At 43.1% G+C, this 22,386-nt stretch overlaps 1 protein-coding gene across 2 annotated transcripts in view; it reads right to left on the bottom strand.

Moving 5' to 3' along the window:
- PAX3 (paired box 3) overlaps window positions 1-22,386 on the bottom strand; it is a 118,859-nt gene that overhangs the window by 10,602 nt on the left and 85,871 nt on the right. For both annotated transcript variants that reach the window (XM_048864879.2, XM_048864880.2), the window contains exons 6-7: window positions 3,718-3,883; window positions 2,322-2,536 (exon numbers count right to left, since the gene is read on the bottom strand). In XM_048864879.2, the coding sequence (XP_048720836.1) occupies window positions 2,322-2,536; window positions 3,718-3,883 (381 nt within the window). The remainder of the gene's footprint in view (window positions 1-2,321; window positions 2,537-3,717; window positions 3,884-22,386) is intronic.

Genomic DNA, 22,386 nt, shown 5'->3' with positions numbered 1-22,386 from the left:
CCACCCCAATTTAACTGACATTTATACATTAAAAGTGTGTGTCTGGCATCCCCTTGAGCCTCCTGCTGCAGAAGTGGAACCCAGCTGTTTGTTCATTTCAACCCCAGCAATTGGTTTAGGGCAATTTATATCTTCAAGGTTATTCTGGCCAGCAAAAGGGATAGAGATTTACTTATGAAAACATGAGGGCTCAGCTTCTCCTTACATCTTTAGGTTCCTAAATCTGGGGGTCCCAGAGCCATGAATTTAACACGGCCCAAAGGCCAGCTCTGTCTAAACATTTTTTGCCATGCTGTCTGAGGGTCTTCTTCAGCATTTATTTAACTTGAAACATTTTCATACTGAGGCCAATAAAATTCCAAAAGCTCTCTCCATTTGAATGGATGTGACTGAGTATGTTTAAGTGATGAACAAATTACATCAGCACTCTTTTCTATTACCAACTTCCCTCTACGGCCCATGGTAAAGGTGCAAAGCAGAAATTCTAAGCACTGGGATAGGGGAAGGTAGGGGAATGCTACGGAGCACAGACCAACTTTCATAATATGAAGACAATTCTGACTGCTGAATCACGGCTGGGTTCCAAGAATTGGAGATCACAGTAAATAATTTGTGTCTGTCTTATCAGTTTTAAGATCTCCTTTTGATTATACACGGTCACAATAAGATATTGGGTGTGAAAACTTGTCCCACCAATTCCTTTTGGTAATGATCTTGCTTTACAGTGAATCACAGTGAATAAAAGCTTTTTGAAAGAAAAAAATAACACTTCTCGATAGCTAGAACTGACTTACACTGAAAATGACGTTGAAAACGGCCTCTGATGGATTAACTCTGAACCCTGGAAAGATTTTTATGTCTAAATTATGGAAGCCTTACATACTACGAATCTGGTCATTTAAAAGAATGAAACAACTAATATAATGTCATGCCTTTTGTTGGAGATTGCATTTAGAAATTAGAATTCTTCAAAACAAAATTCATTAAAGTCTTGTTGGAAGTACATCCGTTTGTTTTTATGTTGGTATTTTTCTACTGAGGTTTAAAGCCATAAAGTTTTGTATTCCACTATGTGCTATAGGAATCTATGAAACTTAATTACATTTACTGTTACAAAAAAGGGTTTATGAACTTTTGCCTTTAGGCAAAAATGTTTATTTCATTGCCTTTGCTATTCATTCTTTTCAACTCCGATGCCTTTGAACTTTTCAGCTGCACAGAGTTATCACCGTTATGCAGGAACCGGGAACTGTATTCCCGAGATGCAAACCACAAGTTGAAGAAAACGAAGGAGGCAAAGATATATGAGTCGTTATTTTGGCCACCCTTTGTGCCATTAAAATCTCATTTTCTGCCTATTAGAATGCCCTCTTACTGCTTAGGCAGTGGTGATAGTCAGTGATTAGTGTGTAATTGAGTATAATTGTCTTTTCACTTTTCATTTGTGTCATTCTGAGCTTCTCTCTGTTTTTCTAACCACTGAGAGGAAAAAAGGGTAGAAAGCCGATAAAGCTGTTAAAACTCTCACTCTCAACCCTGAAGAGATTCCTGATTGTAATTATAGATTGCATCCCCTTTGTGACATTTCTCAGAATTTAGTGGACAGCTCTTCCAAACACCTGGGCAAAGCTCACACTAATAAACTAAACTACTGTATATTTAAGCAATTGCTAATGTCAACTGCAGACAGATGCCACTTGTAGGAAATTTAACCAACCTTTTGACACTCAATTATCAAGGCAATTTATTAACATGATCTCCTAAGAAAAGCTCATGCAAATTAGAAAAACAATTATGGCATTTGAGCATTTATATATTTCCCAAGAATGGTAAGTCTCCTAATTTATGTATTTATAACTTGATTATAGCTCATCCCAATGTGTACTGCTCATCAGCTGCACCTCTCCCACTATAACTTCTCTGATACTTCGAGGGCCATTTTGTGAAACCCCTGTAGTCTCTTAAAAAGGCAGTGTATTCATAAAAAGCTGATTAGACAAGACAAGATCACCTTGCTGAACTTTCTTTGCCCAGGAATGGATCTCAAGGAAAATAGTGGCACATTACAAATGCTTGACAACTGAATGTAAACATGAAATGTGCACAATTACTTTACAAATATCACATGAAATTAAATATAAGCTAAGAGTTTTGATGCAGCGAGTAGGGAAAAAAAGGAAGCTAGCAAACTGAAATCATGTGGCTTGTATAAAGAATACATTATGGTTTAAATTTGGCAATTCATTATAGCATGGCCGCGGGGAATAGACTCTTTGGTTCTGGTATACAGCAAATCCTCTGTCTGAAAACACAGGACTGACCTGAGGTGAAAGGCCATTGCCAATGGCAGGGTTCATGGGATTTGAGGGCCCGGATGGAGGCACAAAGCTGTCTGTATAGCTGGAAAATCCATGCCTGGTGCTGGGTAGGCAATACGCCGAGCTGCTCTCTGGATTTGAAGGGAGACTGCTTTGGTGTACAGTGCTTGGAGGAAGCGGCTGAGGTCTATGGACTGTACTGCTTGGATCAGATACAGCTAGAAGGGAAAGGAACACATTTATACATTTTCCTCATAGGTTTCTGACATAACAAATTCACTGTGTAAAGTTCAACACTGAGAAGAACTGATCAGGACTTGCAGGTAAATATTAGCTAAACCAAAGGTGAATATTTAACATTACTCAATATTTAACTGGCCAGGAGGAAAAAAACCACATGAAACAAAGGATGACATAAGCCTCTGTCAGACCTACATGACACACTGTGAAAGTTACATGCCGATGTGATTCTCACATGATGCATAATGGGCATATGCTCTTCTAATGGACAGGATATATTCTTTCCTCTCCAGTTCATCAGTAGAAATTCAGCCCAGGTTGGTAGTGACCAGTGATCAGACAAGTTGTGGGGTTTGCAAAATTTCCCTAGTCAGATTCTGGTTTGGCAAAACTATCCACCACTGGTTTGGATCCAGATCTCATTTTACCCAAATCACTGAAGTTTAGTAGGTAGGAGGCTTAGATAAAAAGTTGCAGATTTTTCCCACTTCTATAACAGACAAAGCTGTGGGAGGCAGGGAACTGGTTTTATAATACCCCATCAGCCAGATTTTGCCTTTGAAAGATCAAAATTAGGAGTAGCCTGTATCTAAGTTCCATTTTTCCCAAACCATCGATAAGTTTGAGACTCCCTCTCTAGTAGCAACTGGAACTTATTATCATCTGATGGCTATTCAGTACCTGTGAAGTGGTTGGTTATTTCAGTCCAATTCCTACTGGACAGATGTCAGGCACAAAAATTTCCAGTTGTCACTAGCAACAAACTGAATGAACAAAGTGAAGACTGAATGAACATAGTGATTGACGACCTAACCTCCACCATGCACTGGGACATGGCAGAGTTGAGACATAATGGTAGGAGAGGATGGGGACATCTGCACTACTCCTGCCAGTGCTGTACCTCTCCCAGGGACAGGGAACTTCAGTCTCCAAGCTAAGGCTGTCAGTCTGGCACTGGCACCATTCATAGGCAATCAGGCCATGAGCTAGTGAAGCCAATGGGAATAGTCACATGTTCAATGTCAGAGCTTTGCTGGCTTGAGGCCTACATGCATCTGAACCATTTTAAAAATTCGAAGAATAGAATGTTTCTAAAGTGAGTTTACATGGAAAACCACTAATAACGCCGTTTAAACGAAACATCTGTCCCATACTGTACCTTGTGGTATGGAGGTGGGTTGATAGGAGGGCTCAGATAGCTGGTATGTTGGCAGGGTTGGCATGGCAGTGGGTGGGAATCCTCCTGGGATCAGGTGGTTGAAAGCCATCAGTTGATTGGCCCCTGCCTGCTTCCTCCATCTAGCACGCCGGTTACTAAACCAGACCTACAAATGTTTTAATTAGGTACATTTGATTTTGTACATTTAACATAGGCACATTAGAAATAATGGTACTTTTTAATCATAGAATCATAGAATATCAGGGTTGGAAGGGACCTCAGGAGGTCATCTTGTCCAACCCCCTGCTCAAAGCAGGACCGATCCCCAATTAAATCATCCCAGCCAGGGCTTTGTCAAGCCTGACCTTAAAAACTTCCAAGGAAGGAGATTCCACCACCTCCCCAGGTAATGCATTCCAGTGTTTCAGCACCCTCCTAGTGAAAAAGTTTTTCCTAATATCCAACCTAAATCTTCCCCACTGCAACTTGAGACCATTACCCCTTGTTCTGTCATCTGCTACCACTGAGAACAGTCTAGATCCAGCCTCTTTGGAACCCCCTTTCAGGTAGTTGAAAGCAGCTATTAAATCCCCCCTCATTCTTCTCTTCCGCAGACTAATCATCCCCAGTTTCCTCAGCCTCTCCTCATAACTCATGTGTTCCAGTCCCCTAATCATTTTTGTTGCCCTCCGCTGGACTCTTTCCAATATTTCCACATCCTTCTTGTAGTGTGGGGCCCAAAACTGGACACAGCACTCCAGATGAGGCCTCACCAATGTCGAATAGAAGGGAATGATCACGTCCCTCGATCTGCTCGCTATGCCCCTACTTATACATCCCAAAATGCCATTGGCCTTCTTGGCAACAAGGGCACACTGTTGACTCATATCCAGCCTCTCATCCACTGTAACCCCTAGGTCCTTTTCTGCAGAGCCATTTGGTCCCTAGTCTGTAGCGGTGCATTGGATTCTTCCATCCTAAGTGCAGGACTCTGCACTTGTTCTTGTTGAACCTCATCAGATTTTTTTTGGCCCAATCCTCTAATTTGTCTAGGTCCCTCTGTATCCTATCCCTACCTCTCCTCTCAGTTTAGTGTAATCTGCAAACTTGCTGAGGGTGCAATCCACATCATCCTCCAGATCATTTATGAAAATATTGAACAAAACCGGCCCCAGGACCGACCCTTAGGGCACTCCACTTGATACTGGCTGCCAACTAGACATGGAGCCATTGATCACTACCCGTTGAGCCTGACAATCTAGCCAGCTTTCTATCCACCTTATAGTCCATTCATCCAGCCCATACTTCTTTAACTTGCTGGCAAAAATACTGTGGGAGACAGTGTCAAAAGCTTTGCTAAAGTCAAGGAACAACACATCCACTGCTTTCCCCTCATCCACAGAGCCAGTTATCTCGTCATAGAAAGCAATTAGATTAGTCAGGCATGACTTGCCCTTGGTGAATCCATGCTGACTGTTCCTGATCACTTTCCTCTCCTCTAAGTGCTTCAGAATTGATTCCTTGAGGACCTGCTCCATGATTTTTCCAGGGACTGAGGTGAGGCTGACTGGCCTGTAGTTCCCAGGATCCTCCTTCTTCCCTTTTTTAAAGATGGGCACTACATTAGCCTTTTTCCAGTCGTCTGGGACTTCCCCCGATCGCCATGAGTTTTCAAAGATAATGGCCAATGGCTCTGCAATCACATGTGCCAACTCCTTTAGCACTCTCAGATGCAACGCATCCGGCCCCATGGACTTGTGCACGTCCAGCTTTTCTAAATAGTCCTGAATCACTTCTTTCTCCACAGAGGGCTGGTCACCTCCTCCCCATGCTGTGGTGCCCAGTGCAGTAGTCTGGGAGCTGACCTTGTTCGTGAAGACAGAGGCAAAAAAAGCATTGAGTACATTAGCTTTTTCCACATCCTCTGTCACTAGGTTGCCTCCCTCATTCAGTAAGGGGCCCACACTTTCCTTGACTTTCTTCTTGTTGCTAACATACCTGAAGAAACCCTTCTTGTTATTCTTAACATCTCTTGCTAGCTGCAACTCCAGGTGTGATTTGGCCTTCCTGATTTCACTCCTGCATGCCCGAGCAATATTTTTATACTCATCCCTGGTCATTTGTCCAATCTTCCACTTCTTGTAAATTTCTTTTTTGTGTTAAGATCAGCAAGGATTTCACTGTTAAGCCAAGCTGGTCGCCTGCCATATTTACCATTCTTTCTACACATCGGGATGGTTTTTCCCTGTAACCTCAATAAAGATTCTTTAAAATACAGCCAGCTCTCCTGGACTCCTTTCCCCCTCATGTTATTCTCCCAGGGGATCTTGCCCATCAGTTCCCTGAGGGAGTCAAAGTCTGCTTTTCTGAAGTCCAGGGTCCATATTCTGCTGCCTTCCTTTCTTTCTTGTGTCAGGTTCCTGAACTTGACCATCTCATGGTCACTGCCTCCCAGGTTCCCATCCACTTTTGCTTCCCCTACTAATTCTAATGTATTTTGCATTTGAAAAGAAGCTAAAAGCTCAATATTTACCACACAAGTCAATCTTCATGGCAATGAAATAAGTCCACGGCAGAACATTACTTGATCTAGTGGCCTGAATACAGGACTGAGAATCAAGAACTAATACACTCCAACTCCATCTCAAGCACTTCCTCCTCTGCCAAGTCATTTAACCTACTATTTTCAAACTTGGGTGATTAAAATTAGGTACCTATATCGATATGGTTACAACTAAATAAGTCTCATGAGCACCTACAATTCCCCCTTATTTAGATGCTTAAATATGGATTTAAGTGCCTAACATGACAGATGTTATTCATGCCATTTAATGCACTCTTGGAAAGTACTCAGATGCTATAGTGATGAATGCAGTACAATAACCTATATAGAATAGAACTTTAAACATGTAATGTGAACACCACAGGCCTTTGTACACAAATTAAATCAGTCCTTCCTAGCAGCTTTTAATGCACTCTCGTATGCATGTAGCACCTTACCCTAAGACTCCATAGCTCTGGATCATAATTTCACATAGAACCATTCTTGAAATTTGTTTCCAATGTGAGACACAAGCCAGCTATTATTTAGGATTAGCTATGCATATCTTATCTAGAAATCTACTTTTCTTCAATAAACACAGTAATTCCAGACAAACCATCTTCAGTTCACATTCCAAGTTCTCCATGACCTACTTACAGTGGAATACCAGCGAGAAATAAAAAGCAGGATCTTGTTACTTAGTCAGAAATACCTTGTATGTTATGAGTTATGACAAACACAGTTCTCTTTTATGGTTAAAAAAAATAATCCTAAATGTAACGGGCCAGGGCTGGTGTGACTTCCATGAAGCTATGCTGATTTATACCAGGTGAGACTCTGGCCCAACTTCTGGATCAGAGACCCTCAAACTTTAAGTGTGGATCACATCTTAAGAGGATTATCTCACTGCTGTTTACCCTCCCATTTACAATTATGCAGACTGCATGCCTTCTCACTCACAATCACATACCAGTCCTGCAGCAACTGCACCAATTACTCCATGGAAAATTAATATTAGGACAATGTCTAATTTATGTTTAGCTATTTTTAAATATAATTTAGCTGGTGGTAACAAGGAGCAGAATTAGACCCATGTGACCAGCCAGCTCATCACTTACTGCCAGCAAGTGCTCTACAGACCAGTTTGGGAACCACCAATCTAAATAATACAGATCAGCTTTCTAGGAGTGACATTATTTGTGGCCAGAAAACATAATGCCGTACAATGTCTAAAAGACACTACTATGCTGCACCTCTCAGGTATCCTGCATTCTAAGGGACATAATAGCATTGGGGTAGGTTTGGGTCATCATGCCCTCTGTCTGTCCCACATATGCTGCTCCACAGGCATCACTCTGAGAACACATTGAGCCATTTGACTTCAAAATTGTGGGGCTGTGCCACTGTATAATGAGAATTGGCCCCACCTAGATCCTTCTTTTGCCGGAGTTGAGTGCTTTGGTGTATCTTTCCCAGTTTCGCGGTGTCACGCAGCACTGGACTGATATTTTGGCTAGGGGGACTGATGGAACCTCTTTTCCACCTGCAGGCACCCCTCCTTATTTCTGCTGCACATGGTGCTTCCCCTTCTTGAACAAACCAAAGGCCATAGTGTTATTGCTGGGGCCTCCTTGAACAGGCAAGGAGTCAATGGATAAAGAGGATTATTTGGTGAATAATAGTTGGGGAAGACCCAGATCCACCAGTTTTGGACTCTTCTTCCTATCCTCCAGACTGCCTAAGCCCTGACCAATTTCTTTCCCCCAACCTTCTCTTCCTCCAGAGTCACATATTTATTCACCCTCTTCTGAACCCCTTTAATTACCTCATCAGTCCCACAATAAAACATTTACTTTTTGTTGCCCCTATAGCTGCATAAAGTGGATGTGGCACCTTGTGGAGGAGAAATGGATCCAAGAGGGAGAAGATGGAGTGAGGTAGCTCTGAAGAGGAGCCATGGAGGAAGCATGGAAGGAAAAGACAGAGGGGCCAAATGGTGACGGGAAAAGAGAAATGGGGCTGAGGAGGCAGTGGGCAGCAGCATCGCCATGCTATGACTGACACCCTCCCCTCAATCATTCACTAACCAGTGCCTTGTGCACAACTCTCTCCCTTCCTCAGGTCACCAGGTTATCTGAAGATCTTGACATGTTTTATAAACATTAATTGAGCTCCACAACACCACTGTGAGGTGGGTATCAACTCCATTTTATAGAGGAAAGGGAAGAAGAAAGATCCTAGAATAGTTTTCTTCTGTTCCATATAGGTTCTTCTATTGCTCTCAACTCCGTAACATCTGACCTTCTTCCAGTATTATGTTAAGCAATGTGATAAATGTCTCTCTTGTGGTTTGTTTTTCCCCTCATCCTCTCCTCCCCCGGGGGTTGGGGGGGATTGTGTGTGCAGTTAGGTTTTGTTCTTTTTCGGTTTCTGTATTAAATATACACACTGCTCTGTGTTTCTATTAGAGAATGCAGGTTGAAGAAAGGTGCCTTCCACTTGGAACAGAAGGTTTGGTGAGAGTTGTGGGAGTTTGTTCCAGTTCTGGACTGACCCCAGAGAAAGCTCTTTCTCTCCATCAGACAAGCTTTATCCTTGTTGTAGAGAGTTCCATTGTGCCTGAGGTCAGCCATGGTCTTTATCCCAGAGCTTTAGGTGATCTTTTAGATATGCTGGGCAAAGGCCACTGAACATTTTAATCATAAGGCCTGAGACCTTGAACTTGACTCAGAAATGTTACATGATTTTATGTTAATACCTGTTTTTGTATGTTACATATATACATACCATGGATTTTACTCAAACCTGGCTTGTTTGTATATATATAATAAAATAAATGCAGCTTTGCATGAAGCTTTTATAGAAACTAAAAAGGACACAGTCATTGTTCCAAAGAGCGTAACAAAAGAACAGCCATACTGGGCCAGATTATGGTCCATTTTACCCAGAATCCTGTCTCCAACAGCAGCCCTTACCAGAGCTTCAGGGGGAGTGTATAGAACAGGGTAATTATGGAGTGATCCAACCCAGACTTCCACACCTGGCTTCTGGCAGTCAGAGGTTTAGGGTCCCCCCCAAGAAAAGGGTTGTGTCCCTGACCATCTTGGCTAATAGCCATTGATGGACTTATCCTCTATGAACTTATCTAGTTGTTTTTTTAACCCAGTTATATTTTGGCCATCACAACCTCCCAGGGCAATGAGTCCCACAGGTTAATTATGCGTTGTGTGAAAAAGCACTTCCTCTTTTTTGTGTTAAACCTGCTGCCCATTAATTTAGTCAGGTAACCTCAGGATTTTGTATTGTATGAAAGAGTAAATAACACATCTCTATTCACTTTTTCCACATCACTCATGATTTTATAGATCTATAATATCCCCCCTTAGTCAACTCTTTTCTAATCAGAACAGCCCTAATCTTTTTGTCTGTCTTCATATGGAAGCTGTTCTGTATCCTTGATCATCTTTGTTGCCCTTCTCTGAACCACTTCCAGTTCCACTATATTTTTTCTGAGATGGGGCGACCAGAACTGCATGCAATAGTCAAGGTGTGGGCACACCATGGATTTCTGAAGTGGTATTATGATATTTTCTGTCTTATTTTCTACCCCTTTCCAAGTAGATCCTAGCATACTGTAGCCTTTTTGACTGCTTACAATGCTTTGACAAACTTACAGTGTAAGGTCCTGATCCTGCAAATGGATATTCCCATGGATGTACCCATATGCCACTCCACTGACTTCTCTGGGGCTCTACACAGGTGCAGGAGACAATCTGCATAGATCCTGTTGAATAATCAGGGCCTACAATATTACTACTGTAATCCTACTTAATTGGGACATACTACATTGGGGCAGCTGTTTTTTTGGGTAATATCTATGAAAAATGATTTTGCATAATCTAGTGAGCAGTATTGGCAGAACTTCCAGTTAGTGAAGAGGAATTTAACTAAAGCCATCTAGTGTTTAATAAGATGTTAAATAGATGTGGAGTTTTAGTTCATAAATTTCAGCTCAATGAATTTACAAATCAAACAGTTTAAAATTACCAAACAAATATTTTCAAATTTGACTTGCTTTGTAAATCTCATTGTGACTTTTACATCAAGCCACAAGACTGTATGGACTAGACTAGAGCATGGTGTTTATAAGGTTGCATATGAAGGGCCAGTTTTATTATAGTGCATTATTATATGTAATGTACTAACTATTAACCATTTTAGAATGATATAGAAACTGCTGTCCTGGTTCTCTTTGCACTCATACTGGTGTAAATCAGGAGTAACCACAATGAAATAAATGGAGTTACAACAGTGCAAAATTAGTGAGAGGAGAATGAGGTCCCACAAGTTAAGGCATTAATAAGCTCAAGGTGACAAAGGGAAGACTGTGTTCTCAGCCATAACTCTTTATTGCATGACTTTTGAATGCCTGATTTCACAAGCATCTCTCCTGCCTCATTACGGAGAGTGAGAGGTTCATTGGTATTATACATTAAAATATAAAATAAAAGAAAATGCATATGTAGTAATGTTTCTGTACGTTAGAGATAGGCATCTGATCCAAAGCCATCAATGGGACTTGATTTCAAGCGACTTTGGACCAGCTCTAAATTCCATAAGAAGTTAAAAGGCTATAAAACAAAAGTAATCACTATTCAAGGTGATGTCTCTAAGGGCATGTCTACACTTAAAACACTATAGCAGCACAGCGCTTCAGGGCATGGCTACATTTGCGAATTAGAGCACATTAAAGGAGCCCCGGGTGCCTTAACTCATGATGCGTCCACACTGGCAAGGCACGTAGAACACTCTCACTCCACAGCTAGAGCGCTTCTGGTACTCCACCTCGGCAAGTGGAATAACATTTGATGCGCCCCTGCTGGAGCGCCGCGGCGCCAGTGTGGATGCCCTGGTCTGTTAGTGCGCTCTGATCGGCCTCCAGTAGTGTCCCACAATGTCTGTTCTAGCCACTCTGGTCATCACTTTGAACTCTACTGCCCTGCCCTCAGGTGACCAACAGTCAGACCCGCCCTTTAAATTCTCTGGGAATTTTGAAAATCCCCTTCCTGTTTGCTCAGCCAGGCGTGGAGTGCTCTCAGCGAATTTTTCCAGGTGACCATGCTTCCACGCGCCAGGTGATCCCCAGTATGGAGCAATGGCTGGGTGCTGGACCTCATCAGTGTTTGAGGGGAGGAAGCTGTCCAGTCCCAACTGGGCTCCAGCCATAGGAATTACAATACCTTCAGGCAGATATCAAGGGACATGATGGAAAGGGGCCATGACGGAAAGGGGCCATGACCGGGATGCATTGCAGTGCAGGGTTAAAGTGAAGGAGCTGCGGGATGCCTACCGCAAAGCCCGCAAGACAAACAGCTGCTCTGGTGCTGCCCCTGCGACCTGCCGTTTTTACAAAGAGCTGGACGCAATACTTGGGGGCAACCCCACCTCCACTCCGAATACCACCGTGGACACTTCAGAGCCCAGTCCAATAAGGCAGGAGGAGGAGCAAAGTGGGAGCAAGGGTGCCGAGGAGGAGGAAAACACCCCGGCATCTCTAGATGCATGCAGCCAGGAGCTGTTCTCAAGCCAGGAGGAAGGTAGCCAGTCGTGACGGCTGGTGCTTGTGGAAAGACAAACACCAGAGGAGGTTCCCGGAAAGCGGCTTTTATTCTGGGAAGAAAGTTATTTGGTGCGGGCTCTTGGGGCATGGAGGGTTAGGGCTACATGCATGCTTAGATGTGGAATAGGGTGTTGATGTGTTCTCTCACATCACGGTAATCGGCCTCAGTGATCTCTTCAAAGGTCTCATCCAGAACTTGGGCAATGCGCTTGCGCAGGTTTCTCGGGAGAGCCACTGTGGTCCTTGTCCCAGTAAGGCTAAGATGTCCACGCCACTGTGCCGTGAGGGGCGGGGGGACCATTGCTGCACACAGGCAAGCCGCATTGCAGTAGAAGACCCTCCCTTGCTTCCCAGGTCACCCTCAGCAGCGAGATATCTTCCAGGACGAACTCCTGTGGAAAATGTGGGGACAGTGTTCAGTATAGGGGCCCCCTGCAGCTGCTGTTGGCTCTCCCCAAGGCACAGAAACCCAGAGGACAGTACAGCCATGAAAGTATCAGTCCCCCTTGACCCTGTGCTTACTCACCATTTTGGGGCTCCCGTGGGTTATGTGCGCTCGCTTTGGGACGGGCAAATTATGCTATTGTGTAGACTGTGCTTGCCCTTAAGTCCAGGGGAATCATTGCTCTGTCTGGTGTGAACAATGCTGCCTCCGTTAAGTGTTGCATTTTGCCTTTACAGATGCAACCTTGAGATCTCAGCCATCCATATTATCACTGGCCGAGAGCCTGCAAAGAATCAGGAAGAGGCCACGTAGAAGCAGAGAGGACATGCTATATGAAGTCATGCAGCACTCTCTTAATGAAAATCAAAAAGTGCAGGAGTGGCAGGAAAGTGAAAGGAGGGTCCACTAGCAGAATGCAGATCGCTGGCACCAAAGCACAGAGCAGCTGATAAGCAGCATGGAGTGCCAAGCAGACTCGATCCAGGCTCTCGTAGCCATGCAGGCAGAGCACTACCGCGTCTGCCCCTCCCCCTCCGCAGCCCTTGTCCCAAAACTCTTTCCCTTGTGCCCCCATGTCACCTCCAACCCCTTTCCCCCACATCTGGGTTCTTATCGCCACCAGCTGCCTTCAACACCTGTAGCTTCACCACCCAGCACTGAAAAGTACGACCCTTACCCACTGCACTCAACCCCCATCACCATGCAGTATAGCCATCCTGAAGTGCAGCACTCATTGCACAGCACTCCAGACAGGAAGGCTGAGTATAATAACAGGACATACGCAAACCTGTAACTGTACCGTTCCCCACCCCACCCCCTTGCCCTTTGTGTTTCTCAAACAGTTGTGTTTCTTGAAAAGAAAATGCATTTTCTTTTCATTAAATGGATTTTTTTGCTTTGAAAACATTCTTTATTATTGCATAAGATAAAAGATACCTTAGTCCAGGAAAGCAACAGGCACTGCAAGTCAGTGTATCATATGTAGCAAACACAGATTCCTACTAACATTGGAACCACTGCACTTCACTCCTGTGCAGGGCACCAGACATTACTGGTGGCTTTCAGCCTCAAATTGCTCCTGCAAGGCAACCCTAATCCTTGAAGCCCTGCGCTGGGCCCCTCTAATAGCCCTGCTCTCCGGCTGTTCAAATTCAGCCTCCAGGTGTTAAACCTCTGAGTTCCATGCCTGAGTGAATCGTTCACCCTTCCCTTCACAAATGTTATGGAGGGTACAACATGTGGATATAACTGCGGTGATGCTGTTATCGGCCAGGTCCAGCTTCCCATACAGAGAGCACCAGCGGTCCTTTAAACAAACAGCCAAAAGCACACTCCACAGTCATTCTGCACCAGCTCAGCCTGTTGTTGAACCGCTCCTTGCTGCTGTCAATGCTCCCTGTGTAGGGTTTCATGAGCCATGGCATTAAAGGGTAAGCGGGGTCTCCAAGGATCACAATGGGCATTTCAACTTCCCCTACGGTGATCTTCTGGTCTGGGGAAAAAGTCCTGGCTTGCAGCTTCCTGAACAGGCCAGTGTTCCAAAAGATGCGTGCGTCATTCACTTTTCCGGGCCAGCCTGCGTTAATGTCAATGAAACGCCCATGGTGATCCACAAGCGCCTGGAGAACCATAGAGAAATACCCATTCTGATTAAAGAATTCAGAGGCTAGGTGGGCTGGTGCCAGAATTGGAATATGCGTCCCATCTATTGCCCCTCCGCAGTTAGGGAAACCCATTTGTGCAAAGCCAGCCACAATGTCATGCACATTACTGAGAGTCACGGTTCTTCTGAGCAGGATGCAATTAATGGCCCTGCAAACTTGCATCAACACAATTCCAACAGTCAACTTCCCCACTCCAAACTGGTTAGCAACTGATCAGTAGCTGTCTGGAGTTGGCAGCTTCCAGATTGCAATAGCCACCCGCTTCTCCACTGGCAGGGCAGCTCTCAATCTCATGTCCTTGCGCCTCAGGGTGGGGGCGAGCTCCTCACACAGACCCATGAAAGTAGCTTTTCTCATCCAAAAGTTCTGCAGCCACTGCTTGTCATCCCAGACTTGCATGACGATGTGATCCCACCACTCAGTGCTTGTTTCCCGAGCCCAAAAGCAGCGTTCTGTGGTGGTGAGCATGTCCGTGAATGCCACAAGCAATCTCGTGTCAGATGCATTACGCGAGTTGATATCATCGTCGGAGTCCTCACTGTCACTTTGGATCTTAAGGAGTAAATCGACTGCCAAATGTGATGTGCTGGTGAGACTCGTCAGCATATTCCTCAGCAGTTTGGGCTCCATTCCCACAGACCGAAAGGGAAGACAGAGCACGCAGTACAAAAAACGTTGAAAGATGGTGCCAATTGTGAACGGAAGCAGAGGGATTGCTGGGATGCAAACCAATGCATCATGGGGCGTTGGGACAGGACCCAGAATGCCCCGTACCCCCGCACCCTTCCCACAAGCCACAGCGCCAGAATGGGAAGAGGTGCTCTGTGGGATAGCTGCCCACAATGCACTGCTCCCAATGCCGCTGCAAGTGCTGCAAATGTGGACACGCCAGTGTGCTTGCAGCTGTCAGTGTGGACAGACTGCAGCGCTTTCCCTACTGCAGTCTACAAAGGCTGGTTTAACTCAAAGCGCTCTACATTTGCAAGTGTAGCCATGCCCTCAGTGTAGACACTATCTATGCCAATGTAAGGTGTTTTCCCTTCTGCATAGGTAATTCACCTCCCCAAGAGGTGGTAGCTAGGTCAAGGGAAGAATTCTTTCATCTAATTTTCTAGTGTCGACCAGGCCTAATTGTCCTTTGTGCTCATTTTTAAAAATTAGCACACTGCTGTTTTGAACCCATAACCTTGGATAGTGTAGCATGACAGCTTTTACTATTAGGCTATAGGTCTTAGATTTTCCTATAGTGTCAGCTTACTTCAGAAAAATTCAAGACAAAATAAACATGCTCACAAATATTAGATAGATCCTTACTAAATATGTTACCACTGGAGACCTGATTTACAACAGTGTTACTCCAGTTTTTCACTGTGTAACTCCACTGAAATCAGTGGAGTTAGATGGTGGAAAATGGGAGTAACACAGTGGTAAATCATCCCCAAGGCTTAACAAAAATCACACCATCACAAGCAAACACATTGGAAACTTTTTCTTTTTCATTCCCAGTGCAATTCAAACAGCAACAATACATCATATCAGAAAAATACTATGTTTCCCATTCTTTTGACTTAACTTATGCAAAAGCCCCCACATAATGAATTACTTCCTCAGATATAGAAGAGTCTATAATGCCTTTGCATTCTTTCCTTACCCCTCTGCTATGAGCATGATACTTATCACCACATGTTAACATTGTCCATTTTGCACCATAATGCCCAATAGAACCAAAACACCAGTGACTCAGCAATTTTACATTTTGATTATACAGTGTAATTAGCCCTCACAAGTAATAGCAAGCAAAGGAGCTGATCAATGGGAGAGGAGACCCTAAGCACTGAGCATTGTAGTGTGACATGTAGAATAGCCACTACCACAGTGAATTGCTTGTGCAAGCAAAAGGGATGCACAATCAGGCTACCACATAACATACATCCAGAGCAGATGTTAATATCCCTATGCAGTATTGAGCCCTAATAGGAAATATAATCTATTATTTAATATTTATATTATAGTAGCACACACAGGCCCAAACCAGGGCATCATTGTGCTAGATGTCATGCAAACACATATGAAGACACAGGGTAAACTTTCAAAAGTACCTAAGTGACTCTGGAGCAAAGGGACTTAGGTACTTAGACTCAGATCCTAAATGTTATCTGGATACCTAACTTCCATTAGTTTCAATGAGAGTTAGGCAGCTTCTGAGGATCTGGGCTTTAGAGGCTTAATTTCTATTGACTTCCAATGAGACTTGGGCTCCTAATTGCTCATTTTTGAACATGGCACTCAGGTACTTTTTAAAAGTCTCTACAGTCTCTGCCAGAAGAACTTACAATTGAATGTATTTGAAGGGTGTTAAAAAAAAAAACACAGAGGGACAGGATTTCTTTAAGTCTTCCTAGGTACAGAAGATGCCATTTAAGCTGATAATCAGTCATAGTTCCTGATAATGAATTATAACAGAATGAGGAATAGTCTCCTAAGGGAAATATTGGAGACTCTTTCACTGGAGACACTTTTAAAAGTAGACTGGAGAAATCACTCGGGTATATGCTGAAGGGAACAATTCTGCACTGGAGGAGAATGGACTAGATTACCTAATAGGCCTTTTCTATCTCTAATTTCTAATATTTATGTCTTGCCTTTTGTTATCATATTTTGTTTAAGCAGTTTGTAACTGATCAAGCCAATGTTATATTTCCTAGATTTTGACTGAGTATTCCTTAAAAGATGCAGTTATTCACTTGGGATCACACTAATGTAATTAGCCTTCACATTTCAACAGTCTTATCATAAACAGAAAGTTTTCTATGTGCTTTTAAGGCCGAAAGATCTCCCAACCAAATGGGCAAAACATTTGAAAAGTGAATTTTGCAAGAGACTAGTGGACATTTTGCACTAAATGCAATCTGGCCACTGCAAGCATGAGTGCCAAAGACATACAAAGATATATCAAAGTCAAAAGACTGATGTATTGTTAATGACATTTCTAATTTAAGCCAAAGAATTTGTTCCCTTTGCCTCATAGTGTTTTTCTTTATTTTACATTAGGGATTTTTTTTCTTAAAAATGTTTGTGTTAAGTTAACGCAGCGCCTTTTGCAGCACTGACAGTGACAGCTCTGGAGTCAGGAGTTCTCTAAGAGTCTAGTCCTGCATTCCTCCCTCAAGCAAACCGCCTCAAAGAAAACAAGGGCCTTATCCAAAGCCCATAGAAATCACTCTTTCCATTGTGTCAGTGGACTTTGGATGAGACCCTGAGAGCTTACTCTGAGCAAGGAGTTGAGAATCAGGCCCTGTGTATCCTTGGAACGGATACACCATAGATAGGTCAGCTTCCTCAAAATGCCCCACCAATCTGCCCCCATCCTGTTCCAGCTCCTCTGAACTTCAAAAGGCAATTCAGGTTCCATGCCCATTCAGACCATGTCCTTTCCGTTGATTCTGCCAAGAGATGTCCCCGTTATGGTGGTGGGTTTTGTGATACTGGCAGTTTTCCCACTGGACTGACAACATCAGAGACATTCCACAAAACAATTAAGCTGGGATTTCCACAGAGGTATTGTGTGCCCAACTTCCACTGAAATTCAAGACACCTAACTCCCTTAAGTTTCTTCGAAAATCCCAGATTTAGTCTTTTCATTTAATCACTTCTAAAATACTGTAGTTGAGTATTCTCAGAAAATATTTCTATTTACTTGTTTTTTAACATATATTTAACATACATATATATAAAATTAAAATGCCCCAAATTCGAGCCCTTGGCAGCAGATAACTGGAAAACAGGATCACAGAATTACTTCCTTTCTTCACCACCATACTAAAAGACTGAACCATTTTTGCCCAGTATAGATCTATAGTTAGATAATTTACCAAGATAAATTCCTGCCTCTCCCCAGAAAAAGTCTGTAATTATGTGAATATTTTCTACCAAACTGTACAAAGTATTTTCTTTCTTTTCTTTTCTACATGATGTAAAATGGATGTGCCTCAGAACAGATTTTGTTCCTTATAGCAAAGCAGGATTAACAACAGAGATGTGCCCAAAGGCGGTCAGTGTCCCTGAATCTATACCTTACACTACCCATCTTCTATCCCACTGTGGTAGGCTGAGTAGTTTGGACTACTCACTCAATCTATTTTAGGGGAATGCAGCTTCAGTAAAGTCTTCACTCTTGACACAGCTCATCCTTTCACATCATTTTTCAGTGACTGCCTAGCACGTGAGTTCAGTTTGTTACTTTAAAAAAAGAGACACTTAAATCCACTGGCTTGGATTTTAAAATTTCTATTTTAAAAGCTCACTAAAACCTAACGAAAGCGAGGGCAAACTCTTTGTTACTCTCTCTTTCCTTCCTTCCCTCTCTGCATCCCATCCCTACAGAAAAGCACAAAAGAAAGAAAACATAACATGTAACTAAATAGCTATGAAAAGGATACCCATTTTTAAAAAAAAATTACTTAAGACTTCTAAGCTTAGAAAAGTTTTTACACTTGCAGCTGAGCTGATTATTCTGTTACATAGCATTGCTCCATAAATAAGGCAGTAGCAAGCTTACCATCGTAAATCAGATTATGAAATATGCCATCCCCACACAAACGTTTTTTTGTTTTTTTTAAAGAATCAATCTGAATTTTTCACACACATGATTTTTTTTTTCCTGGAAAGTTTGAAACAAAACAAACAAGGGATTTGGGAGAGAAGAGACAAAAATAAAAATAGATGTTTTCACTTTATGAATTTTTTTCTTATTTATTTTTTCTTTAGCATATCATAACCAAACTTGAGGAGTAAGTCTAGAAATTCCATATCTGGTGTAATCTGTTGCCTGTGATGCATTCCAGGGAAATTGTGAATGGAAATTATTTACTTGTTAAGAACCAGAATTTGCCATCATTATTCACGCTTAGTAATACTTTATGAGTAGTTCTATCACTTTCAACAGGATTAGTTGGACAGTAAGGTACTAATTAATATGAGTATAAGTGGCAGAATGTGGTGCTAAATCAGAGGCATACACACACACACAGCAGATGGCCTGCTTGGGGCCAACTGGGAGGGGCAGATGCACATGGGGGTCCAAGGGCAGTCTGTGGAGGAGAAAGCCACATGGAGGTAGAGGATAAATTAAGGAAGAGCAGGTTCTACCCCTGCAAGCTCTGCCAACAGTTTGTGAGACACTCCTCTTACAGAGCAACTCTTAAATACTTAAAAACAAAACAAAAACAAAAAAAACCTAAGGAAATTCCCAGGCTAAAAACTTGGTTGAGGTGGAAATAATGCTTCCCATATCAAATCAATTACTTAAGGAATAATATCATAAGAAGTGCTGTTCAGTTGTAACAACTCCACTATATTAGCAGCCACTGAATGAATGAAAGCTGAGAAATTCCCATCCTCAAAGAGCACACATCTGCATTACCTCACTGACTTCAAAATGGAGAGGTGACCTAACTGGATTTCCCTATTCTTGTTGATGGGCTGATTGTACATTACTGAGGCATGAATACAAAGTCTGCCCCCCCCCCCACATGGTTACAGCTATCGGCACCAACTCCATGGGTGCTCCAGCCATGGAGCACCCACGGAAAAAAAATAGTGGGTGCTCAGCACCCATCAGCGGGCCCCACCGATCAGCTCCTCCCCCTCACAGAGCCTCCTGCCTGCTGTGATCAGCTGTTCAGCAGTGTGCAGAAGGCACTGGGGGGATGGGGTGGAGCAAGGGCGGGGCATGCTCGGGGGTGGGAGTGGAACAGGGTGGGAAGGGGCAGGGCAGGGTGGGGTGGGGGCAGGAAGAGGCAGGGCAGAGTGGGGCTGGGGGTAGGGATGGGGTGGGGGGCGGGGCCTGGGCAGAGCCAGGGTCAAGTACCCCTGGGGAAATGCTGGCGCCTGTGGGTACAACAAACTTCTGCCATATAGAGTCACAGAAATGTAGAGCTGGATGGTCATCAAGTCCAGCCCACTGTACTTCGACAGGACCAAGTAAAGCTAGACCATCCCTGACACGTGTTTGTTCAACCTATTCTTAAAAACTTACAATGATGGGGATTCCACAACCTCTCTTAGAAGCCTATTCCAGAGCTTATAGAAAGAAAATTTCTCTTAATATCTAACTTAAATCTTCCTTGCTGCCCGTTAAGCCTATTACTTCCTGTCCTACCTTCTGTGGACATGGAGAACATTTGATCACAATCCTCTTTATAACAGCCCTTAACATATTGGAAGACTTACCAGCTCATCCCTCAGCCTTCTTTTCTCAAGACTAATGCCCAGTTATTACAGCTTTTCCTCATCAGTCAGATTTTCTAAACCTTTTATCAATTTTGTTATTCTCTTCTGGACTCTCTCCATTTTACCCACATCTTTCTCAAAGCCAGAACTTTACAGAGTCCTCCAGCTGAGGCCTCACTATTGTCGACATACAACACCTCTGTTAATACACTCCAGAATGATATTAGCCTTTTTGCAACTTCATCACATTGACTCATATTCAATTTGCAATCACCTATAATCTCCACCTGCTTTTCAGCAATGTTACCACCTAGTCCCTTATTTCCCATTTTGTAGTTATTCATTTCATTTTTGCTTCTTTAGTACACACTTTGCACTTGTCTTTATTGAATTTCATCTTACTGAATTCAAGTGAGTTCTCCAATTTGTCAAGGTCTTTTTGAATTCTAATCCTGTCCTCCAACCTCTCCCATCTTGGTGTCATCCACACATTTTATTAGCATACTCTCCACTCCATTATCCGAGTCATTAATGAAAATATTGGATAGTAACAGATCCAGGACTGACCCTTGTGGGCTCCTACTAGATATGGCCTCCCAGTTTGACAGAAAACCACTGGTAACTACTCTTTGAGTACGGTCTTTCAACCAGTTGTTCACCCACCCTATAGTAATTTCATCTAGGCCACATTTCCCTAGTTTGCTAATGAAACTGTCATGTGGAACTGACAAAAGCCTTACTACAATTAAGGTATATCACATCTATTGCTTTCCCCCTAACCACTAGGCCAGCAACCCTGTCCAAAAAAAAGGGGGGGTGGGGAAATTAGGCTGGTTTGTCATAACTTGTTCCTGACAAATCCATGCTGCTTATACCTAATAACTCTATTATGCTCTAGGTGCTCACATATTGATTGTTTAATTGGTTTGAGTATCTTTCCAGGTACGAAGGTTAGTCTCATTGGTCTACTCTTCCTTGGGCCATCTTCAAGGCCATCCACAATCACTTGGAAAGGACAGGATTCACATCCTTTCACCAAAATTTATCACATTAGGGATAATCCCGCACTCTGCAAATATATGGCTTTTCAAATGTAAAGTAAATGTCATACTGCAAAAGTGTTCAAAAAGATACAAATCTGTCATATCTTATGATGCTATAAACTTTGTAAAGGCTAGCAAAGAAATTAGATAGATAGATTACATTCCTAGGGCACAGGATTGCAGGGGATCATTTATGTACAACTCAAAAGCCATGTTCTTCAGAGTTCCTCAAGTATACAGACAATCTATAGCTTGGCTGGAGTGATTTAAGTTGTCTGCAACAGGCTGTGAATGTCTTAGAGCCTTATCAAGATATTGGGTCTGATTCATGGTTATGATCTGGCCTTTTTGCATGTCAAGTCTTGGGAGACAGGCCAGTCCTTGCCTACAGACAGCCCCGCAACCTGAAGCAAATACTCACCAACAACCACATACCACACAACAGAACCACTAACCCAGGAACTTATCCTTGCAACAAAGCCCGTTGCCAATTGTGCCCACATATCTATTCAGGGGACACCATCACAGGGCCTAATAACATCAGCCACACTATCAGAGGCTCGTTCACCTGCACATCCACCAATGTGATATATGCCATCATGTGCCAGCAATGCCCCTCTGCCATGTACATTGGTCAAACGGGACAGTCTCTACGTAAAAGAATAAATGGACACAAATCAGATGTCAAGAATTATAACATTCATAAACCAGTCGGAGAACACTTCAATCTCTCTGGTCACGCAATCACAGACATGAAGGTCGCTATCTTAAAACAAAAAAACTTCAAATCCAGACTCCAGCGAGAAACTGCTGAATTGGAATTCATTTGCAAATTGGATACTATTAATTTAGGCTTAAATAGAGACTGGGAGTGGCTAAGTCATTATGCAAGGTAGCCTATTTCCTCTTGTTTTTTCCTACCCCCCCCCCCCCCAGATGTTCTGGTTTAACTTGGATTTAAACTTGGAGAGTGGTCAGTTTGGATGAGCTATTACCAGCAGGAGAGTGAGTTTGTGTGTGTATGGGGGTGGTGGGGATGTGAGAAAACCTGGATTTGTGCAGGAAATAGCCCGACTTGATTATGTAAAGAGTTGTCACTTTGGATGGGCTAGCACCAGCAGGAG

The sequence above is a fragment of the Caretta caretta genome, chromosome 9 (genome assembly GCF_965140235.1).
Source record: "Caretta caretta isolate rCarCar2 chromosome 9, rCarCar1.hap1, whole genome shotgun sequence".
Taxonomy (NCBI): domain Eukaryota; kingdom Metazoa; phylum Chordata; order Testudines; family Cheloniidae; genus Caretta; species Caretta caretta.
This window is presented reverse-complemented; position numbering and strand designations above follow the sequence as displayed.